General features: G+C 51.7%; 2 protein-coding genes across 3 annotated transcripts in view; one reads left to right on the forward strand and one right to left on the reverse strand.

Moving 5' to 3' along the window:
• PRMT2 (protein arginine methyltransferase 2) overlaps nucleotides 1-15,537 on the reverse strand; it is a 63,242-nt gene extending 47,705 nt beyond the window's left edge. The window contains exon 1 of the mRNA XM_045501021.1: nucleotides 15,430-15,537. The gene's annotated coding sequence lies outside the window, so the exon portion shown is untranslated. The remainder of the gene's footprint in view (nucleotides 1-15,429) is intronic.
• Nucleotides 15,538-16,481: 944 nt separating this feature from the next.
• Nucleotides 16,482-23,405, forward strand: S100B (S100 calcium binding protein B). 2 transcript variants are annotated; one of them, XM_045501030.1, is made up of 3 exons: nucleotides 16,482-16,610; nucleotides 19,792-19,930; nucleotides 22,174-23,405. In XM_045501030.1, the coding sequence occupies exons 2-3, from the start codon at nucleotides 19,793-19,795 to the stop codon at nucleotides 22,312-22,314; spliced, it is 279 nt and encodes a 92-aa protein (XP_045356986.1). In that variant the 5' UTR covers nucleotides 16,482-16,610; nucleotide 19,792; the 3' UTR covers nucleotides 22,315-23,405. The 2 variants fall into 2 exon arrangements, with proteins under 2 accessions (XP_045356986.1, XP_045356985.1); XM_045501029.1 differs by having other exon boundaries at nucleotides 16,517-16,648.
• The last annotated feature ends 3,820 nt before the right edge of the window (nucleotides 23,406-27,225 follow it).

The following is a 27,225-nucleotide window of genomic DNA, read 5'->3' on the forward strand; positions in this document are numbered from 1 at the left end:
AGCACAAGGTGGTGTCACCACACCCCCATCAGAATGGTTACATTTTAAAAGACCAAAAATACTTAGTGTTGGTGAATATCTTGAGCAATCGGAGTTCTCATATGTTGCTGGGGGTGGGGAGGTCAACAGGTATAATTGTGTCAGAAAACTATTTGACAGTTTCTCATAAAGATAAACATACACCCATCCCGTAATCCAACAATCCCACTCACAGGCATGTATCCATCCAAAGACAAGCACGGGAAAGTTTCAGAGTAAAGGCAGTGGGCACGAAGGAGTCCTCTGGGATGCTGGAATGCTCCACATCTTTAAGAGGATAAAATTGGTGTAGTATACTATGAAATTTACACAATATAAAGCACACCTCAATTGAAATGAATCTTTACAATGTCTTTAAAAAGACTTGTGTCCTCTACTATTTGTAAATAGTTTGTGGTTAGATGGTGAGCTGTGGTGACTTTTTAAATGGCTCTGAAATCTTTGACACCGTTCCCAACAAGAAACGGGCCCCGTGTTTCCTCTCCTTGAATCTGGGTGGGCCTGTATCTGCTTTAACCGGTAGAATACAGGGCGAGTAGTGACTTCCAAGGTGAGCTCGTAAGAGGCCACGTGGCTTCCTTTGGTGCTCCTGGAACTCTGACTCTCAGGGCACCCCTCTCAGTGTCACTAGAAGAGCCCAGGCCACTTGAGGACGGCACACCTAGTGCTCTAGACAGCAGTCCCAGCTGAGACCAGCCTTCAGGTGGTCTCTTACCTGGTGCAGACATGTGACCGAGGAGGTCTCCAGGTGATCCCACCCCCATCATTTGAGCCATCCCAGCTGTTTGGTCTTCCCAGAGGAGACCCCATGCGTTTCAGAGCCAGGCTGAGCCGTGCCCCTGTGCCCTGTGCCCTGACCCCTTGCACCCAGTAAGACCAAGACAGCAGTTGAGGTTTTCGTGCTGTCAGCTGGAACAGAACTGAGTACTTTGAAGCGGGATGCTGCTAGGACCTGTGGTGGAGCTCGGGGACAGGCCACAGAGAGAAGCTGGAAGGGCCCTGTGGACCGCGTCAGTGTGAGGCGGGCAGGCTTGAAGAGGCCGTCAGCCAGTCCCCAACAAAAGCAAGGAACTGTGACTGGAAGCCAAAGGAAAAGCCTCTTGCTACCGGGTGGTGGGAAGTCTGGCACCACGGCTACCGTGTGGAGGGCGTAGAAAAGGCTCATCAACTTGTGGGGTCAGTTAAGGAGGTTTCCAGGCAGTGTTACGAGGGTCCCGAGGTACCTTGCAGCTGCACATAATAAGAAATGGTTAGAGAGAGGGCAGCCAAAGAAGAAATGATTCTGTGCTCACACAGACCTTCCAGGAACTGTGAAGGAGTCAGGAGCGGCTGGGCTCAGAATGAAGCTATGCTTCACCCCCATCCGTCCCAACAGAAGGTTCTCAAAGAAGAGAGCTCAGGGCAAAGACAGAATCTGTGGCACTGTTGGGAAAATGTGGTCTCAGAGTGACAGTGAGGCAGGCTGGGACAGTAAAGCCCTCTGAAAAAGTTCAATTGGCATCTGAAAGACCCATTCGGATGAGCCAAGGCCTTCTGTGGACCTTACGCATGCACCTCTCGGACCCTCTCACTTAACAGCCTTCCGGGAACCTAAGGGCATTGGCTCACAACAACAGTCTCGCAGGCCCCGACTAGCAAGGGGCTCATTCCAAAGAGGTTCTGGGCGTGGGTTGTGTCTCATGGAGTGAACGTCAGAGAAGACCCAGTTGTTGGGAAATTGTACTCACGACGTCAACACCAGCTTGGACTAAAACCACCAGAGATAGCACAAAATGGAAAGAGGCATTTGGCCCCCTGTGCCGTGGCAGGCCTGCGGCAGACTAAGAAAACTACTCTGCTGCAAACACGGGCTACTTTGTATGGACAAGGAACGATGACTTAGAGGGTGGAATCAAGACCCCAGAATGCAAAGTTGGAAACCATGGAGAATCTTTCCCAGGGACACTACCGGCCCCCAGTCAAGGAACTGGCACACTGAGCTGCAGTGGATTTTGGAACTGCTATGGACGGGGCCTGCTCTACCTCCCACAACCCCCCTTTCGAGTAGGAGTGTCTTATTACGGCCATCCTAGCCCTGTCCCTAGCCCTGTCCCAGCATCGGTGAGGGGATGGAGTCAGGTCACTTGTCTCAAAATGAGCGAGAAACACACTGAAGAAGAAGCCGTCCCCGAGGCATCCCACTCATCTGCACGTGGGCCTGTTGTAGGTGGTGAGATCCTGGAGATCTAGCCGCCACAATGGGATGAGGCCTTGGGAGTCCTGGGGAGTTTATTTTGCATGTGCATGGGGTATGGCCATAGAGCAGGCTGTATTTTCCAGTGTTGGCCCCGGCAGTTTCTCCCTTCCCACATGATCCTCTCCAATGTGACCCTGCCACCTCTCCAAGAGGTGAAGTCTAAACCCCTCCCCAGATTCTGGCTTGGCTTCCACCTGCCTGCAACCAACAGAATGTGACAAAAGTGACCCACGTGACTTCGGAGATTAGGTCAAAAAAGTCCATGCAACTTTCACCTGGTTCTCTTGGGGTGCTTCCTTTGGGGAAAGGCAGACCCCGTGTGAGAAGCCGACAACCCTTAAACCACCTTGCTGGAGAGGCCACATGTCGGCACTCAAGTTGGCAGTCCCAACTCAGCCCAGCCTTCCAGTAGTCTTTGTCAAGGCACCAGGCATGTGAGTGAGGCCACCGTGGGCCCTCCAGACCAACTCAAGTGCCAGTTGAATACCAGCAAGGACCTCAGCGGACACCACCTGGGGCAAAAGAAGAGCCCTGCCAAGGCCAGCCCAAACCCTGACCTATAGAACTTGTAGGATCTAATAAAATATGGGGATTTTCAGCCACTAGGTTTTGGGGTAGCTTGTCTTGCAGCAATAGTAACTGGAATATTCTGTCCTGTAAGAAAGTATCCTTCCTACATGTGTGATCCAGAAGGATGTAATTCACTGATGATGGAGTTCTGCCCACTTCTTTTTTTTAAATTTTTTTTTTCAACATTTATTTATTTTTGGGACAGAGAGAGACAGAGCACGAACGGGGGAGGGGCAGAGAGAGAGGGAGACACAGAATCAGAAACAGGCTCCAGGCTCTGAGCCATCAGCCCAGAGCCCGACGCGGGGCTCGAACTCACGGACCGCGAGATCGTGACCTGGCTGAAGTCGGACGCTTAACCGACTGCGCCACCCAGGCGCCCCTGCCCACTTCTTAATAAAGCCTGTGGCTGGGGCACCTGGGTGGCTCAGTCAATTGGGCATCTGACTCTTGATTTGGGCTCAGGTCTTGATCTCGGGGTCATGGGATCCAGCCCGGCATCAAGCTCCACACTGAGCATGGAGCCTGCTTAGGATTCTCGCCCTCTCTCCCTCTGCCCCTCTCCCTCTCTCCCCTGCTCGCGCGCTCTCTCTCTCTCTCTCTGAAAATAAATAAACAAAGCTTTCGGCTACTGAGAGCACAAACAACACAATAGTTTTTAAATGATGGAATTATGATTGATTTTTATTTATAAGGAATCTGATGAAAGTTTGGTAGCTCAGATATGCATACGAAACTCTTCCTGCAGTATTGCTTCTAGAAATGCTCTTAGGAAAATAAAGACTAAAGACTGAAGAATCACATATAGGCCCATCTTCCTTTCACTTTATTCATATGTTCCCCCAAAGACTTACTTTAAAAAGAGATACCGAATTTGCAAAAAGAAATACCTACCTCCAAAATATTATAGAGAAAAGATTTCTCTTTTGCTTCTCTGAAGAGGAGGGCGTTTCCATATGCTGTCATGCATGAAGGCAGCACTTCAGTGTGGTCAGGGCTTGCACTCTGAAGACAGACCAGGGGTCAAATCCTGGCTTTCACTCTTGTCAGTGATGTAACCTGGGTAAACTATTTCCCTTCTGTGAGCCTCCGTTTCCTGAGGATGAAGAAAGTTTGTGGCCTGGACAGGCTGAGAATTCTGAGAACGCCTGCTGGCTTCTTCCCCCTTCTCAAGGGTTTCTTCACACGTGCCCACCTCAGGTCTCCTTGTCGTGTGGGCGCTGCAGTAACTCCTGTTACTGGGGCCACTCTCTTTAAACTAAGGGTGGGTCTCTGCCTCAAACAATCCTGCTGCGGCCAGGGACAAGCCCTAGGCTACGCTTTTCAGACCACCATATGAGGGGCCCCGACCACCTCCAGAACCCAAACCCCGCACTGCTACCCAGTTCCCGGGGCCACCAGAGCACATCCAAGTCTGAGACCTGCTGAGTGCTCTGCCCAGTGAGAGAACACCGGGCATGCCATTCACCATGTGGGCGGGGCGGGGTGCTGGATGCTTGTCACTCCAGGAGGGGGTTTGCCCGAGAGAGTCACCAAGAGCCCCTTCAGCCGCCTTGTGGCTGCAGGACCGTCTTGGCCCAACATGGCTCTCAGGTTCCTCATCCTCCTTTCAGTTTCCAGGAGGCAACAAGGGCAGCAGGTCGCCTGGAGGGGCTCGTCCCCACGTGCACTCTGCCCCGCTGAGCGCTGGGATTTGCATTTTAGAAACTAGCTAGCAACTAACACTGCCCTTGTCTGCCTCTGCTTCCCATGGTCCTAGTTGGCCTCTGGCTCGGAAGAGGAAGGAAGCAAGCCTGCAGTTCAGACAGACAGACGACCCCAGGCCTTCTGGAGGCCACAGCCATTCCAGGGACCCCCAAGGCTGCATCCAGAGCACACTGCAAGAGCCCTCCTCAAGAAATCTTTTAAAAAGTTTCAACACATTAAGAATTCATCACTTGAGCTAGTGATATAAAAATATTACATGAGACACATGTAAAAGTCTAAGAAGAGGGGTGCCAGGGTGACTCAATCGGTTAAGCATCTGACTTCGGCTCAGGTCATGATCTTGCGGTCCGTGAGCTCGAGCCCCTGCACTGGGCTCTGTGCTGACTGCTCAGATTTCTGTGTCTCCCTCTCTTTCTGCCCCTTCCCCACCCACGCTCTGTCTCTGTCTCTCAAAAATAAATAAACATTAAAAACATTTTTAAAAAAAAGTCTAAGAAGAGATCATTTTAGATGTTAACAAATTTAATATCAACTTATTCAATTTTATTATTTTAGGTCCTTAATTTCCAAAAATAGTTTATCCTTCCTATGATTTCATCCACATATTCTTTACATTTTTATTTATATTATCATTCACTTGAACTATTAGATAATAAGTATACCTCTGGATATATTTCAGTTATATGAAAATTTTTAAAACAGTGCTGACTCTTTACAACATCTTTAACTTAAAGTTTGTTTTTAAAAAGCAAAGAGGGGGGCGCCTGGGTGGCTCAGTCGGTTAAGCGTCCGACCGGCTCAGGTCACGATCTCGCAGTTTGTGAGTTCGAGCCCCGCGTCGGGCTCTGGGCTGATGGCTCAGAGCCTGGAGCCTGCTTCCGACTCTGTGTCTCCCTCTCTCTCTGCCCCTCCCCCGTTCATGCTCTGTCTCTCTCTGTCTCAAAAATAAACGTTAAAATAAATAAGTAAATAAATAAATAAATAAAATAGAATAAAAAGCAAAGAGGGATGCCTGAATGGCTCAGTTAGTTAAGCATCCGACTCTTGTTTTCAGCTCAGGTCACGATCTCATGGTTCACAGCATCGAGCCCCAACTCATCAGGGCCTGCTTGGGATTCTCTCTCTCCCTCTCTCTCTCTGCCCCTTCCCTGCTCGTGTGTGCACACGTGCACATGAGCATGCATTCTCTCTGTCTCTCAAAAATAAAGACTTAAAAAATACAGATAAATAAAAAACAAAGAATATTATTGTCCTACAATAGAAAACCACCGCAAGTTAGGCTTCTCGATTTCCACGTCTGTATCTTTCATCTTCCCCATTTTGTTCTTCACTGAAATCGCTAAGTAAGCCAACTCATGCCCACCTGCATGGGCATTCTTGCTGGAGACAGTTCAACCCCACAGCGGCATTTTCATACCGAGGTGTGTGAGTCCTCATCAGTTAGCTCGTTTTATCAACTGAGGAGGGTTTTGTTTGTTGATCAGTTGGCTTCATGTGGTTGAGTACTGCGTGCCTGTTCTGGGCCCACAAGGACACAAAGCCGTCAAAATGTGTGATGCTTACAGACAAGTTAAATTAAAAACTGTTCCCATTAGCAAAATACAAATAGGCTAAGACAGTGATTTTTTTTTTACAAACTTTAAACCTGACATGGGTTTATGGCAAATTTCCAAGAGTCCTTAAAAGTTATAAAAAGTATAATCAGATAATAACCTGTAGCAGAGTTCTGCTGGGGGAAAAACAGTCAAGTTCTCTTTCGATGCCTTTGCCTGAGGCAGTTCAACACCTTCTCCCTCCTCACAGAGATGAGACCTCATTCCCGGGCAACGAACGACCTCACACACACACAGCAAGGCTGAGGACCCAACGAACGACCTCACACACACACAGCAAGGCTGAGGACCCAACGAACGACCTCACACACACACAGCAAGGCTGAGGACCGGGCGGGGTGGGGGATGGGGGGCTTTGTGTGGGGCACGCTCGCTATGCTCCAGCCTCCAGCTCCTTCTCAAAAAAAAAAAAAAAAAAAAAAAAAAAAAAAAGAAGAAAAGAAAGAAAAAAAAGTTGAAAAACAAAAACAAAAACAAAAGCCCTGTTGTTTTGAGCTGGGTCCTAACGTTGCCATGGATCCAAAGCCGACCCGAGCGCCAGAGTGGATGCCAGCGCTGCTCACGCTGGGCCTGCCCTTCTGGAAGGGAGCACTGGTTTGGAATGACTGGTTAGAAGCCAAATGGATTCATGGAATTTGATGTGGTATAAAAATAATAAAATGTGATACCCATGAAATACGGATACTCCGTCACAATTTGCCAAACTGGGGACCTCCTGGACGCTAAGTATTCAAAATTAGCCAATGAGTTCCTTCTGCATTTTTAGACCCTAATCTGTTGGCTCAGAAAGAAATCTCTGTCCCTCCACCCTTTTGCATCAGGAGCTTTCCACGGACAAGGACGGTAACTTGTGTGATAAATTCAGCACAGTAGGTTCTCTGCACGGCACACACATGTGCACAGGCATTTGTGTGATGCGTGTACAAAATCCCACTTACCCAGCAGCCATGCTCTCAGGGGTGCGTCTTGCCCCCTCTTTCACTGAGGCAGAGGAAGGTTAGATCTTGCTCAAGGTTCTCCACAGAGGTAGGACTCAAACCGGGGGAGCTCCACGACAAGGCCCCCACCATCGCCCCGTGGCCTCCTGCTGGCTGGTAGCAGTGATCTTCAGACCAGGAAAGGCAATTCATTCTCATCACCTTGACACTTGCATTTACGACCACAGAAGCCTTTTGTCCCTTCTCCCACGTCCCTTTAGAACACAGGCGTCCTATTCTTCCTATGGACATGGGTCACTGTAACGGACCTCGTGAGCAGCTTGGTGGCGGATGGCACTGTCCTTTGTACCAGAGAACAATGTCTCTGTCCAAGGCCTTTCCTCCTTGAAAACTCAAGCCAGAATGCCTCTTCCTGCCCCCGGTGCAGACTCAGCTAGGCCTGGGTCTAGTTTCTGAATTAGTTGGTGCTAAGGGTTTGCTGAGTGCACGAGGGGTGGCTGAAGGAAGATGGAGCATCTACGTGATGGGGGAAGACTCTGGCAGAAGCTCTGTGCACCCAAAAGATCCACTAGCCCCTGCGTCCACTCCATCCACTTCCCTCTTGCTGGGAAGCGGACCCCCCTTTCCATGACCACTGACAGAGTGCCCATTCCGGGAACCCTCAGCCAGGAAGCCCTCACCATTAGGTCACATGGGGTGCCTTTGGCATCGAGAGGTGCTGTGGACACACTAGGGTTGGGCCCCCTTCACCCTTTCCCAATTATCCCCAAAGTTTTGCAGACTGAAACGTTGGGCATTTATCAATAGCGCCATGACCATGAGCCAAGTGGATGGCTGTTGGCTATCGATATGGCAAAAGCTAGACAAGTCAATTCAGTTGTTCACAGTGGACACCTGTCTTCCAGGGGTCACACCAGCAGTCCCTTTCAGCCCCTGGAAAACACCCATAGTGATGGTTATCCAAAACATCCAACCCTTTGTTGGTACAGTGTCTCCCTAAGCTTTTTTATTATTTGGGCAATAGTACCTATTCCTTTTATAGTGGGATATTTATATTTACAATGTCTTATTACCTCATGTGATATTGTGATATAATAAGAAATATATGTTTGGTCTTTGTGCCCCCAGTTCTGAAGCCTTGGAACTCCCTGAGTGATGGGGTGAGGGGGGTATCTTCTGTTGTTCATAACAAGCTCCCTCCAACCACACTTGGGACTATGCTAATAAGGTGGGTGACTCTTTGAGGATGGGGGCTGGACTCTGAAGGAACAGGCCACAGGATCAGCAGGGGGAACTTTTAGCCCCTCTCCCAGCCTCAGGGAGGGGAGGGGAGGGGAGGGGAGGGGGGCTGGAGATCGACTCAACCACCAGTAGCCAATGAGTTCATTAATCATCCCTACAAAATGGAACCTTCAACCAAACACAAAAAGGATGGGGTTCAGAGAACTTCCAGGCCTGTGAACACGTGGAGGTGTGGGGAGGGGGATGCACCCAGAGGGCGGGGAAGCTCTGGGCCCTTCCCACCGCATACCTCGCCCTGTGCACCTCTTCCATTTCTCTGTTCCTGAGTCGTTCTAGCAAAGTACTGAACCCGAGGAGGGGGTCGTGGGAGCCCCCGGTTTATAGGCAGTCAGTCAGAAGTATGTGTGGTCCTGGGCAGTCTTGTGGGACTGAGCCCCTAACCTGTGATGTCTGTGCGAACTCCAGGCAGATTGTGTGAGAACCGAACCAAACGGTAAGACACGCAGCCGTTGTCAGAGAACTGGTCCATGTAGGGAAAAAAACGTATATGTGGTGTCAGACATGTTCTATCGGTAAAATACAGATCATAGCACATCAGTTGGGGGATTTTATACATTAAAAAACTGGCTACTGGTTTCAGGCACGGTGCTGTTGTTTTCCTCCATTTTGTCCCTTCTGCTAAGCTTACTCTCTCCATACAATATCTTTAAAATTTTTTATTTTGAAATCATCTTAGCCTGATATGCTAGTAAAAAATTAATAAACATTTTAATTTTTATGGTTACCTAGTGCATCGATCTGGGTCCAAGTGGATGTAAAGAATTATGAAAGTACAACAACAAAGTAACTACACAGAGAAATCTCAAGGGCTCCCCAGGGATGAGGGAGAGCAAGCGTCCAAAGGAAGACAGACTGACAAGGACCCTTGCCCAAGGCTGGGCTCGGCTGGCTGCCCAAGCTGGAGCCGGTCCACAGCCCATGGGGCCCCGTGTGCCACTGCCAGCACAAGCATGCAAGGCCCTGGCCACTCTCCGCCCCGGCCTCGTGCCAGCGCTGCAGGGGGCACCCCGAGGAGGGACGAGGCAGGGTCGTCTCCTCGCCACTCCAAATGAGGGCAGAGAGCGGCTCAGGCTCAGGGCGCCCTCTGGGAACACAACCCCTGCGTGAACGCACCCTCATCCCGGCCTATCTGCATCGCAGCTGTGGACTTGGGAGCACAGAACCAACTCGAACATAAGGCTGTGGCTGCTGATGCGCCCATGAGCAATCTCCGACCCAGAACCGTGGGCCGCCCACCGACATCTCTGAAACAATGACACGCTATGTCCTTAGCTCACAAGCAGGGTAAAATCACAGCGCTCCCCAGTCCTTGACACACCCCTGCGGAGGACAGGAGAACCCAGGCTGCTGGGTAGGTGCACAGAGGACGCCGGGGTGCAAGCCTGAGCTGTGCAGTGACAGTTCCAAGAAGGTGAGGAGACCTCCAGGGCACAGGCAGGCTGAGGAGGGCCGGGGGACACGCAGAGGGGTGGCGAGCTGCTGTGAGCACAAGTTCTACAGCGTCCGTGTCAGAGACCCAGGGCAAAGTAACCACCGGGTCCAGGCCAGGCTGCTGAGTCACCGAGGGCTGTCCTCTCTGGACACGGGGCTGGGCACCATCAGATGCTGTAAAGGACACTGAAGCAGGACTGAGACAAAGCGAGACCCGCCCCACAAGGAGCAGGAGGAGAAGCCCCTGCTAAAGCCCTCTCTGCCGAACTCAGCAGGTGCGCAGAGGAGGGCCGGGCCGCGAGCAGCGCACAGACACTGAGGCGGCCAGAGAGGTGGATAATGACGGGCAGGTCCGGCCATTCGTCGACTCAGCATCCATCAGCAGCAACCCACGTGCATGGGGACCCCTGGCAACAACTGAGTGCTTCTCTGTTTCTACCTTAAAAGACACAACCGATTCTGTTCCTTCCAAGTTGCTGTTCCTTCCTGTTCCTTCCAAGTTGCTGGTGGTTCTTCTCCAAATGAGAAGGTGCACAGTCCCAGGGCGGTCATTGTGCCCATCTCTGGCTCTATTAATTACCCCCCAAGTTCAGTCAGGGTTCCACTGAAACAGTTACCTAAAGAGTGATGAAATGCTACCCTCCAACAGCTTGTTTGTAAAATAAAAAATGGGAAGGAGAAAGAAGAAAAAGGTTGGTAAATAAACACGTGTGGGTAACAAGCAAACGCTGTGCAAGCTTCTACAGGCCCATTTATGTAACCGGTCACAAGGTCACCACTGACACTCATGGCTTCCTTCTTCAACTACCCATTCCATATGTCCTTGGCCCTCAGCGGGAACCTGTTCTGGATTCCTTATTTTGGTAGGATGACCCAAACCTTCATCCCTGAAGGGCCCGGGTCCTCAATAGTCCTGCTTTATTTTTATTTTTGGGTTGCTGTAGTTTTCCAGGAATCCCTACTGGTGGTCATGGAAGTACTGAGAGATGTCCCAGCAAATGTCCTGTGTCCCCAGTCCTCCCTGCCTCTACTGTGTAGGTAACCAGACTCTCCTCTCTGACTCTCCCCTCCATGATTGGGATCAATCACTGAGGCTAGTGGATTAACCCTTTTTTTTTTGCCTGACAGTTTAGAGGCATAAGGAGCCCAAAGTGGCTAGGTGGCAGTCTCAGCTTCTAATTCAGTGGGACCACTGCTATGACCCCTGAGGAAGCACTCCGCTCTGGAGACAGATCTCCAAACCATCTCAAAGTTGCCAGGACAAGAAACAAAAATTCTGCAAGTAGGTCACGAAGTGCACCAATGAGAGGGACACCTGTACTTCCAACTCTTGATTCCCAGACCTGCACGTCCCGGCAATGGGGACACAGCCGCACATAATGGACCCTGATTCCAAGTGTGTGTGGCATCCGATAAGATAGAACCCATCCTTTCAGGATGTTACCTCCCTTAACTGACTCTTCCGGAAGCTGTCTCGCCTTTCACCGTCAGCCACTTCTGAGTTAGTGGACATGGGACAAGACCAGTGAATCTTACGGGCCTGAGCCCATCGTGGCATTTTCCTGGCTGTGGAATCAGTTCCCTGATGATACGCAGTGCTGTCCAGAACGCCATTACAGTAGATGAGGCTTTCGTGACGTCATGCGTTTTGGTGCCGGCAGAAACAATACAGTGGAGGGAAGTCAAATCCATACCCAGAACATACATCTATTCCAGTGAGGACAAGTCTGTGCCCCGTCTGTGATGGAAGAGGCCCAGTGTAACCAGCCACCGGGCGCCTGGCGGCTCACCGCAGGGCTCGGTGTTGGCAGACCAGACACCTGGGGGCGGCAGGAGCTGGGGCAGCTTCGGTGAGGGGGAGTCCATGTTGTCGAGCACGCGCACGCCGCCACCCCTGCCACGTGGCCACTCTGTTCACGGGCACATGGAGCAAGCCCTGGCATGGCTGTGGCGAGAGCTGGCCGACACACACGGGGCCCATCATTTTCCTTCTGATTACGAGGAGACCCTTGTGCGGCGCACGCCCGTCGGCGGGCATTGGCTCAGAACACAAATGTGTTCACAGACTGCTCCTCGACAAAGGTCCATCCACACGCCTTCCCCAGGGCCTCCTGTCACCAATTTTCCAATCCCGTTCCTTCCAAGTTGCTGACCAACCAAATCACTAGCAACTGCCCCCAAATGGATACAGATCCACACTCTGGCCACTGCTCACTCCAGTCAGAGTGGACACAACCACAGGCACGGCTCAAAGTTCTGCCATGAGAGGATTCCTTTACCACTGTCCGTCAGGGTGAGCCTTGAGCGGGGTGCCACTCTGTATCCATCCAATTCAGGTGGTGCCAGCATGGCACACGCACCCGCCTGTGAGCCAGCACAAGCGTCTTCTGTCATAGTCAACAGCTTGTAAAAATACCCCAGGAGGGGCACCCGGGGGGTTCGGTCGGTTAAGCCTCCAACGGTCGATTTCAGCTCAGGTCACAGTCTCACAGTTTCATGAGTTCAAGCCCACGGTCAGTGCAGAACCTGCTTGGGATTCTCCCTCTCTCTCTCTGCCCCTCCCGTGCTCATGTCTCTGGCTCTTTCAAAATAAGTAAATAAACTTTAAAAAAAAAGAAAGAAAGAAGTACCCCAGGAGTCCACAGACATGGATTGACAAAAAGGAGGCAATGCAACAGGCCTTGGTGTCCAAGGACTCGGAGCCACCTGCCCATGCCTCCTAGACATTTCCATTCAATAGTATACTACTGTTACACACACCCAGACGTAGGGCGACGCGGATCAGACAGCACTTGAGCTGCATGGTTTCCTGATGTCCCAGGGTTAGGTGTTCAGTCTCCACTGAGGTCTAACAGCAAACCAGAAGCTGTTCTTTTTTTCTTTTTAAAAATTTTTTTAATGTTTGCTTGTTTTTGAGAGAGAAAGAGAGAGAAAAAGAGAGAAAGAGAGAGAGAGAGAGGCAGACTGCAAGTGGGGGAGGGGCAGAGAGAGGGAGACACAGAATCCAAAGCAGGCTCCAGGCTCCGAGCTGTCCACACAGAGCCTGACGCGGGGCTCGAACTCACAAACCTCAAGATCCTGACCTGAGCCGAAGTCCGACGCTCAACCGACTGAACCAGCCAAGTGCCCCTGAGAATATGTTCTCAAAATGGGAATAGCTAGCTGCCAAACAAGACACAGACTTGCTTCAAAATCCTAGAAGGACCCTCCTATCAGCGCTTGTCAGAGGGTCCGTATTGCATCTACATGTGCCAGAGACACTTCAAATATCATCAGATCTGCAGGATCCTCTGAACCAATGGTAACACAGCTTGGCCTGCAGCCTAAACGTGCTCTGGTCCCCACCGGAAATGCCAGCCTCACGGATGGAAGTAGCACACGCACATGTAGTATATGTCATGTCTAAAGCCCCCAAACCTCAACCAAATGTTTTGCCTCTTCTCCCAGCAGGTGGTGCCCGGGGGTTCTCCAACACGCTCCAGAGCACTGACACCACCCCTGGAACTTCACTGAGGTGGTGGCCCCTAAAGATTTGGGGGCCTTCTCTCCCCCCGTCCAGTTTGCGGGTGTCTTACGAAGGCATCAGACCCAGTCAGCGTCCCGTCTTCAGTAGAGTGGACCAGTGTGCTGCTGGTCAACGTCTCCGTAGACAATACTCTGGCATTGAGCAGGAGAGCGGATGTATCCCTGAGGCAATGCCGTGAGGCTCTGCCTGCAGCCTGCCAGGTAAAAGCAAACTATTTCTGGTGGGCCTTAACATGGGTTTTGAGAAACAGATGCCCAGTGCCAGGGCCTGTGATGATCTTCTCCAGGAGAGATGTTGCCTCTGGCACAGCAGCTGAAGCCACCAGCTGACCACATTTGCGACAGTCCCCATTCTCCCTAATCCGTACGCCGTCTGCACAGGCCAAACTGGCAAGTGAAATGGGTTTGTGCCTAGTATCACCACCCCTTCTTATGTCAACTCTTTGAGAAGGGCATTCGTCTCTGAATTCTCCCAGGGGTGCAGTGTTTCTCAGTTTACTGTCACGATAAGAAGGGGAAGTTCTAGGAATGTTCCCCTAGCTTTGCCTGTCATAACGGTCCTCAGCTGGTATGTAAGGGTGCCAGTGAGGGGACTCTGCCAGTGGCCAACTCTGTCTGTTTCGATTATACTTTCAGGCGCGCCTCCCGGGCCCACTGTGAGCTGGTCTAGTTAAGACTCTGTCACCTGACCACCACAAATTCCTACACGGACTAGTGGGCCATGGTGCCATTTTGTTGCCCCAGGAATTAGGACCAACTCAGAGCCCATATCTCATAACCCGTGGAGAGGTCTAAGTGTTTCCTTTCAGATCTAAATGTTTCCACTATGTGGTCACATTTGCGAGTAGCTGCAGGTCCCTTGGGGAGGGTGTAAATGAAGGTTCTTAATGTGTACTGGCAGTAAGTACAGGGCCTTGTCTCAAGGGAACCTGGCCTCACCTTCAATCAAGAGACTCGGGGTCCAACCCAACTTAAGTCCGGAAACTTGGGAGACAGGCTGCGATTCTCCACACTGGCGATTCAAGTCAGATTTTGATTACCAGACCTGGAGTTTTTCCTGTCGTGTGGGTTAAGGACTGCTCGAGTAGGCTGTGCATCTGTCTCATCCCCAGGGACACTGTAATCAGACAACCACTGCCAAAGATCTCCATGGACCAAAGCATCCTGACTACTGGTATGCCCCTCTGCCATCACCCCACTGAGATTCAGGAAGCCTGTCCCAAAGGCACCATCTCACATGGTCATCTGTAGGCTATGAAGAGCTTCCTACGTGTTCTACTCAAGAGCATAATTCTCATTGCTTTAGTGCAGGGCTCTCCTGTGGAATGCAGGGGTGGGGACTGGATGTGCAGGTCACGTGTGACTAGACCAGGGGTCCAGTCCAATGAGATGAGAGCCCAAGTCGGGGAATTGGGAGAGGGGGCCAGGGTCATCTGGAAGTGTGAAGGCCAAGGAGGAACCGTGGGCCCCAGACAACCTTGTGGATGAGGGCCATGAGCATCCCTCTCCCAGGATGGTTTTAATTTGCCCTAAGTATCTCCTCTGTCAAGAGGTGGTGCTGACAGCTGGTGAGGTCACATGCACCCTCCTCTGTTCTTGTGAAGTCTTGTGTCTGTGAGGTCCTGTGGGTGGGTACAGGGTGCCACCCCGGGGGCCCCATAGCACTTGAAAGCCCCTCTCATCCAGAGGGTGGAAACTCTCCCAGCCTGTGAGCCCTGGCACCCCTCTCCCCCAACTCTGCTCCCACAGAGCCTGAAACACAGTAGGCACAAGTCCCACTTGGCTGTCCCAGGAGGCTGTGCCGTGTGTATCCAGAGGGCAGGCCCCTTGCTCAGGCATCCAGTAGTTGAATGAATAGATTCCAAACTCCTTTTTTCTCTGCAGGAGTGGGCTGAAGCTGTTCTGTGTACACTGAAGGGTGAACACAGGGTGAACCCCTGCCTAGTGCCTGGCACATACCACCCAGTGCCCCTGCTTTACAGAACACACATGCATGTGACCCTTCACCAGGCATCAACCTGTGGGGCAGCCGAGGACATAGGATCAAACCACACCACTCAGATCCCACCTCATGCAGGTGTGGGTGCAGGCTGGGGGTCTAGGACGGGACAGCTCAAGCCCCAAGGCTCGCAGCTCAGTGCTGTTTCCAGGACATACTTCCAGGTGTCGAAGAGTCAAGAATTTCCTGGTAAAACAGATGACAACAAAACAGCTGTGACCACGGACATCTTGCGTCCTGATCCTTCGAACGTGGCGGCTGTGAGCCTGAGTCAGCAGAAGGGCCCTGATTCTGATTCAGATGTCCTTTGAGGAGTTTGAGACCACGGCTTTCTGTGTAATTTGGTTAAAGGAGCGGCTGCCTTTGGGGTTTCCACTTGGAAACAACTCAGGAAGGGTACAGCTGAGGACGGCAGGGGGTCTGGATCCCCTTTCCTGTGGCTGCTGTGAGGCCCCAGAGAGGGGAGCACCAGCAGCACCTCTCTGCAAAACAGAGGCTGACAGTCTGTGAGGTCGCCCCAGGGTGAGGGAGGAGGCCTTGGGGTGCACCTGGGGAGTGTCCTCCATCACATTAAATGAGGCTGTTACCCTCAAATATCAGAGATCTGCTTTGCCATGTGTTTCTGGAGCAGCCATTCTCAGCGGGGGGTGGGGGGGTGGGGGGGGGTGGGGGGGAGGGGGGAGGGGGTGTGTGTTGCTGTCCAGGCGCCTTGGGGTGGCCGGGGCGAGTGGGGGCGAGCAGGGGGAAGGCTGGGAGGCAGCGGACGGCGCAGGGGCCTCTCCGCTGGAAAGCAGCCCGCGGGCCCTTCGTCCTTGTGTTCAGCCTGTCCTTGGAAGCGCCACGGTCTTGGCTGCACATTTGCTTTGTTTGAATCAATTACTCGGTCTCTCTCCTCGCCCCACCCCCAACCTTGCCTTTAGAGGAACATCAGTATTCATGTATAAATTAAAAAATAGCACAAAAAGCTGACTCTCTACTTCCTGCCCCACGGGCCATTTTCTTCCTTGGCCCAAGCACAGTCCTGGCTCCCCAGCGAGTCCCCGGGTGGCCGCCGGTCAAAGCGGCCCTGTGTGCGGGCCTGGCCGCCAGCTGCCCCCACCCCCACCCCCACCCACCGCCCCCATTGGCTGCCCGGGCCTGCAGCGCCGCGCCCCACCGCCCAGGAGGAATAAGAGGCGCCCCACAACACTCCTGCCACTCTGGACGCCACAGCCAGGAGGTGACAGGAGCGGCCACCAGGAGCCACTGACGTGAGGACACTCAGGGAGAACCTGAGGGAACCGAGAGGGTGGGGTGGGGTGGGAACTAGGTGTAGGTTGGAAAGCCCTTTTCGGATGATTGGCAGCATTTCATACGTGGGGAGCTTTTTTTCTTTTTAAATTTAAATGCAAGTTAGTTAACATCCAGTGTGGTCTTGGTTTCAGGAGCAGAACCCAGAGATTCATCTCTGACATATGACGCCCAGTGCTCATCCCTAAAAGTGCCCTCCTTAACCCCCATCCCCCACTTAACCCCCCCCCCACCCTCCGCCAGCCCCACCGTCATCAACCCTCAGTTTGTTCTCTGTATTTAAGAGCCTCTTATGGTTTGCCATAAGTCTCTGTTTTTATCTTAGTTTTCCTTCCCTTATTACTGCTTTATGGACATGAATGCGTCAACTCTAGGCAGCTAGAGGTTCACTCTGCCTGAGTTTTACACCACAAATCAGAGAACCCTCAAGGACAGTGGCTCGAGGTGGCTGCTGACATTTCCGCAGAGGTACTAACAAACGTTGCTTCTTCCCTAACTCTCTGAAGAGCAGGGTTTCTGCTGAGCATGACTGGCAAGCAGAGTGAGGTCAGCCCTACTCAGAAACAAATGCTTTCCTTTCCTGTTGCTTGAGTCCTGGGTTTGCAACCACTTCTCAGTTTTCCCTCAACAAGGAAATGCCGGGGTCCCCCTGGACACCACCCAGAAATTACATGACAATTGGGAGGTCTTTACAAGTAAATTACAATCTCGGTCAAAGAGTTTTGGTGGGTTTAATTTCTTCAGTCTTAGAATTTCTCAGGGAGGTAGGCCGCTTCTCTGGGGGCGGGGAGGGGGGGAGCCCCTCACCACATCCTGTGTGTTGTGTCCTTCCAAAAGGAGTTAAAGCCCAGACGCCTCTTGCTTTCCACATAAAAAGATTAATGCAGGAATAAGAGGCAAATTAATGCAAGAATAACATTCACGGAACTAAGTGGAAAGGAAATACGGATATTTGATTTCCATTTCTCTTAAAAGATAAGCTTTAAACCATCCATTGTTTCTTAGCAAAAGGAAGAATTTAACAGGAAAAACAATTGTAGTGTGGTTATGAAGAAAATTACATTATATGGAGTTTTCAAACATATGCAATATGTTTTATGCCGTTCCTTCAAAAAAAAATCCCACTAGGGGTGCCTGGGTGGCTCAGTTGGTTGAGCGTTCAGCTCAGCTCAGGTCGTGATCTAATGGTTCATGAGTTCAAGTCCCGCACTGGGCTCCAACACGACAGCGCAGAGCCTGCTTGGGATTCTCTCTTTCTCCCTCTCTCTTTGCTCCTCCCTTGCTTGCATTCTCTCTCTCTCAAAATAAATAAATAAACTTAAAAAAAAAATCCCACTAGTCATACATACTTCACAAAAAAATAATTTAAGCTCTCCTTCCCTGACCTATCACAGACTTTGTGAAGTATCAGAATGATGCAAAAGTTTCTTGGGTTTCTTGTTTTGTTTCCAAAAAACAAAATCAATAATTGAAAACCTGAATGTAAAGGATAAGAAAGAATGAAATGTTAAAAGATTTTAATCCATCTGAATTGTTCTATCTATGTGTGATAGAGCTGACTTTTAGGGACTGTAGGGCAAAAAAAGGATACTGATTATTAATAGGGTGACTTTAGCAAAGATGAGGTCAAGACAAAAATCCTCAATCTTTTCTCTCTGAGAAATCAGAAATAAATAAAATTTTAAAAATTTCTTCCAGTTTATTTTCTAGATATAAGTGACATGTCCAACACGGGAATGATTTTTCCACAATTAGATGTAGTTCTCAGATCTATTTTGTTTGTTTGTTTTTTGATGGGGGACATTTTAATCAACAGAAATCTGAATTTAAAAGTCACAGATAATTTCAAATAATGATCTAGAAATTGAATATAATCTACCCGGCAGACAGATGTGGAGGCTTCTCCCTCTGGGACCTGGGGGGAGGGGTTACTCATCAGGCCTGCCCCCCGCCCCCCTAAGTGCCCCCAGAGCTGTAGGCCCGAGTCTCAGATCTATTTTGAACTGTCATAGAGCAAAGATTTTGTCCTGGTCGGAACTCAAGGCCATAGGTTGGTAAATTTCTCTGGCTGAGTGTCTCAGTTTTTGAAACAATCAACAAATCGTCCTCTGTAAAATGTACCTAATTCCCAGGATTAAACAGATATTTCCTGCTTGCAGGCCACGGTCTGAGGTACATGTGGTGAGTGAAGTAGGAAGTTTCATACTCCGATACCTGCAGAGAAACAGCAGCTCCCAGCACTGCGGGGGCGGGGAATGCTAGTGCCCGGCTGTGGCCCAGCCTCCTGCCCCAATTGTGCATCCCTGCCTCAGAGCCAGCCTCACTCTCTACGGCTTTATAATATATTTTTGTTTCTGGTTGGTCTTTGCGGATCTTTCGTTGATCTTTTTCAAAAATGTTTGTGGCAATTCTGCCGTGTTCGTTTTTTCCATTCAGTTTTGCAGCTTTTTGGTCATGTTCCTCACCCATCAAAAAAAAAATAAATCTCTTAAAGATTTTTATTTAAAGTGAGTTAAATTTGTATATTATTAGAAAGGAAAGTTCCTGCATTTTTATGATCTTTAGAATCATTTGCAAGAAACTGCACTTTTCTTGCTTAACTTATTCTCAAGTAATACGTGTGTGTTGCTTTATGAATTTATGAATAGGATTTTTCTACCATGTTTTCTAATTGTTTATTGGTAGAATACAGGAATACTATTGATTTTTGTAGCTTCATTTTGCCCCTGGCCACCTTACTTCCTTCTAGATAATTCTAACAGCTTGCAGTCAGTGCTCTGCTCCCCTGTGCTGTGTCACTTCATCTTGGAGCCCTGCGAGGGCAGAGGGTGGCCTACTGGGAAGGAAGCAGGAATCGACCCCCAGGCTCCCTCACTCCTGCGCTACAGTCTTTTTTGCTGAAGTTTCCCATTGGCCAAACCCAACCAGAAGCCAGAGGCCACGGGGACAGAGAAGGGAGGGGAGGGCAGGAGTGGCTCTGGGAGGCAGACGGGACAACTGCCCTCAGCCTGCAGGGGAGATGAGCCAAGGCCAGTCCAGCCCCTCCTCTGGGTTGAGGTCCATAGAGCGAACGCATTAACTGTTCTGTGTGCAAACAAGGCAAAAAGCATGAGAAGGAATCTTTCCTTTGTGGACCCCTAGGATGTCTGAGCTGGAGAAGGCCATGGTGGCCCTCATTGATGTTTTCCATCAATATTCCGGAAGGGAGGGCGACAAGCACAAGCTGAAGAAATCTGAACTCAAGGAGCTCATCAACAATGAGCTTTCCCATTTTTTAGAGGTGAGTCTTGCTTTTTAAAATCGACAGTTTGCCAGTTTCTTCTCCGCTTAGAAAACCACCTGGACGCTTCCTCTTTTGAGCTTCCCTGACAGTGATTCCAGTTACATTTCAGGACTCCTAGGATGCTTCTGAAAACTTGTGTGTGCAACTGAACCCTCACTAGAGAGGCTAGCTTAGATGACCCCGCTGGTTTCATTTTCATCTGTTTTGTGTGTAGTAGGAACAGCAAGGAAAAACTGCTATTTCAAAGGCAAAAGCACAGGTTCCAAATAATGCTGACTCTTCTATGAAAAATCTAAGGATTTACAGCAATAATGACAGAATGGGATGAAAAATATACTCGTGACTTAGCATGGGCCACAATTAACATACAAGAAAGATGTTAAAGATAGGCTCTTGATTTGAGGAAAGGACTGTTTTTGCGTTAGCTACAGGTTTAGCATCTGCCAGCGATGCCATTCACTCAGCAAACATGACTGAGCAAGCACTATGTTTGCCACTGGGAGAGACACAAGCCCGAGGACACGGCCTCCCACGTCAATGAATGGCCACAGCCTACTTGACTGAGGGCATGAGAAGGGCCCTGTGCCCCCTGGAGGCTATAGGGCTTTTCAGGGGGCTCCATGGAGTAAAAGACCCTCATTTAGGAAGCTGCGTGAGTGGTCCCGATAAACCGGTGGTGGAAGCAGGTCCAGATACCTATCCTGGACTCACTTCCCCGCCCACAATCTCCACTGCCTGAGGGTCAGTCACCCACGGTCTCCACTGCATACCAGTCTCATACCCTCGAGGCACTGAACTGCAATCCACCTGGCACCTGACCTTCCTTTAGTGTCCAGAACCAAGTTCACCGAAGTGACCAATCACACACACAGGAAATGGCCAAACAATGAACCAGGGCACTAAGGTCTGACCAAGAGCTAATTCCGGGGAAGATGCCAGAACGCCAGGACACGGCCCGGCTACACGGTGACAAAGAGCCCCCCTCCAGAGCCAGCTGAGCCTCTCGGTGCATGATGAGCCCCAGGGTGCAGCAGCGAGGCTGGCGGGTTCTCCTGTCCACGCCCCGACCCAACTCTCCGTCGCTGTGAATGGCACCGCCAGGTCAGGGGAGGCGCCTGTGCGCTTAGGGGTAGGGGGCATCTCCGGGGCCGATTGCAAGACTCGTTTTCTCGGGCATGCAAGTTCAGTGGCAGTTGGCCACCTGCACGTTCGGTCCTCCCACCAGTTCCACCTTCGAACAATCAAAAGTCCCAGCTTCTTCTGTGACAAGGATCGTTCTAAGGATGAAATGAGATAGTGTTGGCCAAGTACCCGACATACGGTGAAAGTACTTGCCAATAATGATTAATTTCATAACAGGACAAACTTAGCGTGTGGGAACCACAATTTGTAAAAGATACATAGTTCATGGCAAGCACATCGAGATGCCATGAACATTTGTTGGCCTAGTTTTGTCAGGGTAATTCCAGGCTGGAGGCAAACCTCTAATGGGATTGAAAGAGTGCACTGCTCCCCTCTGTCTGAGGCAGATGTTTCCAGGCCCCATCCAACCCCACTGGAATCAGTCCTTCACGTCTTTATATCCAGCCAGCTACACGCGACTGCTTCCGGGCGGGCTGTCTTGCTCCGGGGCCCGGCCATTCCGAACCAGCGCACTTATGCTCTTTGCTCTTCGTGCCCCGCCGTTCCCACCACGTGTGTAGCCCTGCACAGCGTTGGCTCCTCTCACGCCGCTTACTGGGTTTCAGGGTTGGGCAGCAGAGTCATCGGAAAAGTCCCATGATGCCAGAAGGCAACTCAAGTGGCAAAAAGAACACAAGGAGTTAACAAATCAGGACTTCCGCACGCAGAAACAGTGACAACCTTGGGCGGAACCAAAAGTTCGTTTTTACTTCCAAGATGTTTGCTTACAACACGCTCGGGCTTATTTAGAACATGTGTTTTAAGTATAGTGGAGCACAAGCTGCAGTTTTCCGAACGTGGTTGTTCCATGTAGTCTTTTCAAGTAGCCTGGGGCCCAGCAGACTCAAAGTAAGGTGGAAGAGAAGGCCCGGACCCCCAGAGACTGCTGCCCAGCCAAGAGCCCCCTGGTCACAGGAAAAAGCTTCCGGGTATTTTGCACTTTACATCTTAAGTTGCTTCTGATACAAATTATTAAGGTGAGCCAACGATTAATCATGGTTTGATGGCTCTAAACTTCATTTAAAACCAAGATGGGCAATGTGTCTTCTATCTCCTAGGAAATCAAGGAGCAGGAGGTGGTGGACAAAGTCATGGAAACTCTGGACAATGATGGAGACGGCGAATGTGATTTCCAGGAATTTATGGCCTTCGTCGCCATGGTTACCACGGCCTGCCACGAGTTCTTTGAACACGAGTGAAACGGAGAGAGCTGTTCCTGTGGCAGAGACGAAGGTCACACAAGGACGCAGAGGGCAAGGGCTTGCAGGCTAGTAGGAGCTGAGCTTTCCAGCCGTGTTGTAGCTAACTAGGAAGCTTGATTCGCTTTGTCAATGACAAATTGAAAACCTCTTTCCAAGGGCCGTCTTCCAATGGCCCCCGTCACTATCCCTGCTCCGTTAGGCACACGTGTTAGCTGACTGGCCCCAGGGACTCGGTCACGACCGCTTAGGAGAGTGGGTTCTCGGTCACGGAGCGTGTGCTCCACCCGCCGGCACGGCTGTGGCGAACCCTAACCCAGAAAGGTCAAACCGGAACCAAAAACGACCCTGGACACTGGTGGCTTCCTTAAGTCTCCACCATTGCCAAACACACAAAGTTTTGCCCACCGTCCTTTGAAAAGGCTGCCCTCCCTTAAATCTGTTATCATCGGCGCACAGGAATGTGCGCGGGGCACATCGTGGCGGCGCGGTGACAGCGATGAGCTGTGGTGAGCTGTGACCCCGGGGAAATACTCAATACTAACGGCCCTAAAGGAGGAACATGTCTCCCAAGCCACCAAGTGCTGGCATTTTAATTCTGACCGCAACTGCGGGCCACAGTTCCACACGCAGCGCACCTCCCCTGAGAGGCGCACAGCTCGCTGGGTCTGTGGGGGGACGCGTGAGCGGCAGGGGGAGCACCGCCCGCCCGAGCAGGGTTCCGCTCCCGTCGCGGGAGACAGGCGTCGTGCAAGTAACTCTCTTTGCTTGGCCTCCTCTCCTGTCCCTAAGGCGGTGGGTTCCTAAAGGGACGTGTCCGGTCTGTTGGTGTCATTCCCCGCTTGTCTGTGCCCGGCCGGGGTCTGCCCACGGCTGTTGGGAGAGTCAGTGCGTGTGCAAAGCTGAACTTTATGCTTGGGTACCCACGAATTCAAATGTGTCCTAAATATTAACAATCACTTCCAGGAAAATTCAAATTAACCTCATCCACCCCTTTTTCTGCTGCTTTTTTTTAAGTGCCCAGACTTGGAAATTCATAAACCAATTGATTGCTTGTATTTGCATTAAATAAAAAGAGTCCTGTAACAATCCTCCATAGCCCTTAAACACGAAACCAAGTGAAATAACCGCAAACCTGGAAAGAGGAGTGAAGTCAATGGCCTGGCATCATCGTCACCGCAGACGCTGCACTCCCCAGAGCCAGGGCAGGTGCACAGGGCCAGGGACACTGGATGGGCGTGGGGTGGGCAGGGGTGTGGTGTGAAGGGAAGCGGCATAGATGGGGCAGGGTGCAGAGGGGTGAGAAGGTGCCTGGAGCAGTGTGATGAGGAAGGAAGGGGGTGGAAAGGAGTGGTGAGAGGGAGGTGAGGCAGGGTGAGAGGGAGGGATGATGCAGGGTGAGGGGGGTGGGGGGGTCTGGGTGGAGGACGGTGGTAAGAGGGTTGAGGAGGAGACACCAAGAGAGGGGTGGTGTGCAGTGAGGTGGGGGTGAGGAGGAGGGGTGAGGAGAGGGGAGGCAGGAGTGGTGAAGAGGGGTGTGAAGAGAGGGGTGAGGAGGTACCTGGTGAGGTGGGGGTGAGGAGGAGGGTTGGGGCCGGGGCGAGGGAGAGGGGAAGCAGGAGTGGTGAGGAGGGGTGTGATGAGGTAGGGGTGAGGGTGAGGGCTGAGGTGGGGGTGAGGAGGGCAGCTGGGGGGCAGGGAAGCACCAGGTGGGACAACCCCCGGCCACGGGCTCCTGCCAGGAACTTCCAGCCTGGTTGGCGTCGGGGTGGCCTCCCCCGGACTAATCTACTAATGGGCTAATCCTCGGAAGCCGAGCTGTGATTGGTCTGGCCGGTCACGTGCCCAGGGGGATGGGGGCGGGGTGCCTGCACGGGCTGGGAAGAAGCGGAGACCAAAGTGACCGCCCAGGCATTTGGGGCTGGGGGCTGAAGCCAGCACGTAGGGACCGACCGTCTCCAGGGTCCCCTCCCCTCTCCCCGCCGATGGCTTGCCCTCCCAGCCCTCCCCCCCCCCCCCCCCCCCCCCCGTGAGGGGGAGCACCGTGTCAGGACAGGCGTCTGGGACGCTCCTTTGTGCTCTGGCAGGTTTGCTCCCCACATGGTCACTGGCACCTGCTTGTCCCACCATCCTGGCCCCATAGAGCCTTGCAGATGTTGATCTTGGAAATAAGACAGCCAGTAAAATCACCAGCAAAATGGGTTTATTTAAGAATGGCAGAGAATGGAGCACTTGGGGGGCTCAGTCAGTTGAGCCACCTTGATTTCAGCTCAGGTCGTGATCCCAGGGTCCTGGGCTGGGCTCAGATCCTGCTTGAGATTCTGTCTCTCTCTCCCTCTACCCGTCTCCCACACGCTCTCACCAAAAAAAAAAAAAAAAAAAAAAAGAACATGGCAGAGAAATTGAAATTCACAATGTGCAAGGTGTGACAAAGCACAGGAGGGTCCAGAGAACACAGGAAAGTTGCTTCACAGAGAAGAGGAAGGCAGGAGCGGCTGCTCTGAAAGGAAGGTGCACTGCAGGCCAGTGAGGACAGCCGGTCCGGGACCAGGGTCAGTGCTGGGACAGCTGGGGCGGGAACACAGGACGAGGAGCAGGTCTGGGAGGACCAGAGGGTCCAGCACAGCCGTCCGGCTCGGCTGCGGCTGGCATATGCCTTGCACAAAGGGGTCGAGGTGCCAGAGGGAGGAGGCTGGCAAGCGGGCTCTGGGCTACAGCGCACACGGTGTGTGTTCATCACCAGAGGGCCGCCTGCTGCGTTAGCCAGAAGTTGGGTGAGTCCCTGCTGGTACCTCCCCTGCCCACTTGGATCCAAGAATCTCAAGGTGACTCAGTCCCCAGATGTCCACCCGGCTTGCAGACCAGACAGGAACAACTGGAGTGTACTGGCCCCCTGCGAGCCTGCCATAGCCGCTGCTGAGTGTCCCTGGTGGTTCCCCCATCCCAGGGGAGGAGGGAGGCTGCTTCTCAGCATGTCTGCACAGCCACCTCCAGGGCTCCTGGGGGCTTCCTAGCACAAAGACCCCTCATTCCAGGTTGTAAAATGCCCATCATCCTCCTCTGACCTCGGCTGGGGGTGACCCGCCCTCACCTCCAGGCTAGGTCTGGGAACGGGTGGTTAACGTCCCCACAAGGCTCCTGGCCGGCACTGCTGGTCTGACTATCCAGAAGCTGCCGCAGGCATTTCCAGGTGGGCAGTGGGCAGGGGCGAGGTGTCCAGATGGGGCAACGACCCGTCTCAGGCATCACCAGGGAAGATCAGCTTCTGGCTGAAGCCAGGAGCAAATGCCACTCAGTCGGTCACTGAGGACCTCAAGGATGGGAACGCTGCATCGTTCATTTTTTTATTTTTATGTTTGTTTGTTTATTTTTGAGAGACAGAGTGCGAGTGGGGAGGGGCAGAGAGAGAGGGAGACACCGAATCTGAAGCAGGCTCCAGGCACCGAGCTGTCAGCACAGAGCCCGACGCGGGGCTCGAACCTACGAACTGTGAGATCATGACCTGAGCTGAATGAAGTCAGACACTTAACCAACTGAGCCACCCAGGCGACCCTCCCTGGTTGAGTTTTGATTCAATCCAGTACTGGTTTCGATGGGCTCCCAGTGGAGGTTCCACGGCCAGAAGCGGCTAGACCAGATATGTGGAGGGGATCACATTCGACCAACGAAGAGGAAACCTCACATGGGGCAGCCGCCCTGGTGACTAAGGTGGCTGTCCTGTGCCCAAGACAGACAACTTTGTATAAGGACAGGAATAAAGAGAGGGCATCGAGTTTCTGGATCTTACTACCATTCCAGTGGGGGGACTAACTTCCAGCCAAGAGGCAGGCTTTCTCCTCACCATAGAGTAGCCACGGCTCGAGGACTGTGGCCTGAGCGATAAGGCTTTACTCCTTGAAAAGCCTCTGAAATGAGAGTAAAGGAAGGAAAGAGTACTTACCAAGTTTGCACGGGCTCAGAGTCCAGATGAAAAGACGCGAAGCCGCACGTTGGGTGCCAAATGATGGGGTTGTGGGGCCATGGTGGGGTTCGGAGCTGACAGCCAAGAAGAATTCTTGGAAGACATCTTTGGTGCAAAAAGGTGATTTTATTAAAGCATGGGGACAGGACCCGTGGGCAGAAAGAGCTGCACTGGGGTTGTGAGGAGTGATTTATTATATACCTTCAGGTTGGGAGGGGGTCAGGGACAGCGTAAGTCTAACGGATTTTGGAAACAAGGTTTCCAGGACCTCAAGGGGCTAGAAGTTAGGGAAATGTCATTTATTACTGTTTAGTAAAATCTCAGTTATGAGACCCTTCTGATGTAGATGAGGGGGCCACAAGCCTGGAGTATGATTGCCAACATGTATCTTGGGGCAGTTGAGATAAAGGAAGTGGACTTACAGGATCCTGGGGGGTCGGGATAAAGTTAAGGCAAGATTCCCTTTTGCCCCCAGCAAAGTGTCATCATCCAGGCAGCTCAACTCCTGGAGGAAGGTCACTCTGCCGGTCTCAAGGACTTGTTAATGGGCTGTAGGCAGTAAGGGAATTTAAGTTTTCACTTGCCTTAGTTTCCCACATCACCATGGCAAGCACTAAAACCCCTTTCCTTTGTTCTGGGTGGCCAGGAGTGTCTGAGGGGTATCCTACAGATCCCACCCGGGGGCAGGGGTGCTTGCTTGTACTTCACCCTCAGCTTGCCCCGCGCTCCCTCATCAGGAACAATGGCACACTGCTGAGTGACACGCCTGCCTTCGGAGCTCAGCAATCAGTGGAGGCAGGATCGCACCTGAGCTTGCCTTCTCAGCTTGCCTCTCCTAGCTTGGAACCATCAGCTTACAAGCTGGGCGAGGGGGATCGGGCCCCAGTATCCTCAGTGGCATCTCACCCAAAGGAGAGGCTCCATCCACAAGGTGGCTGGGTGGAAGACGA

The sequence above is a fragment of the Leopardus geoffroyi genome, chromosome C2 (genome assembly GCF_018350155.1).
Source record: "Leopardus geoffroyi isolate Oge1 chromosome C2, O.geoffroyi_Oge1_pat1.0, whole genome shotgun sequence".
Taxonomy (NCBI): domain Eukaryota; kingdom Metazoa; phylum Chordata; class Mammalia; order Carnivora; family Felidae; genus Leopardus; species Leopardus geoffroyi.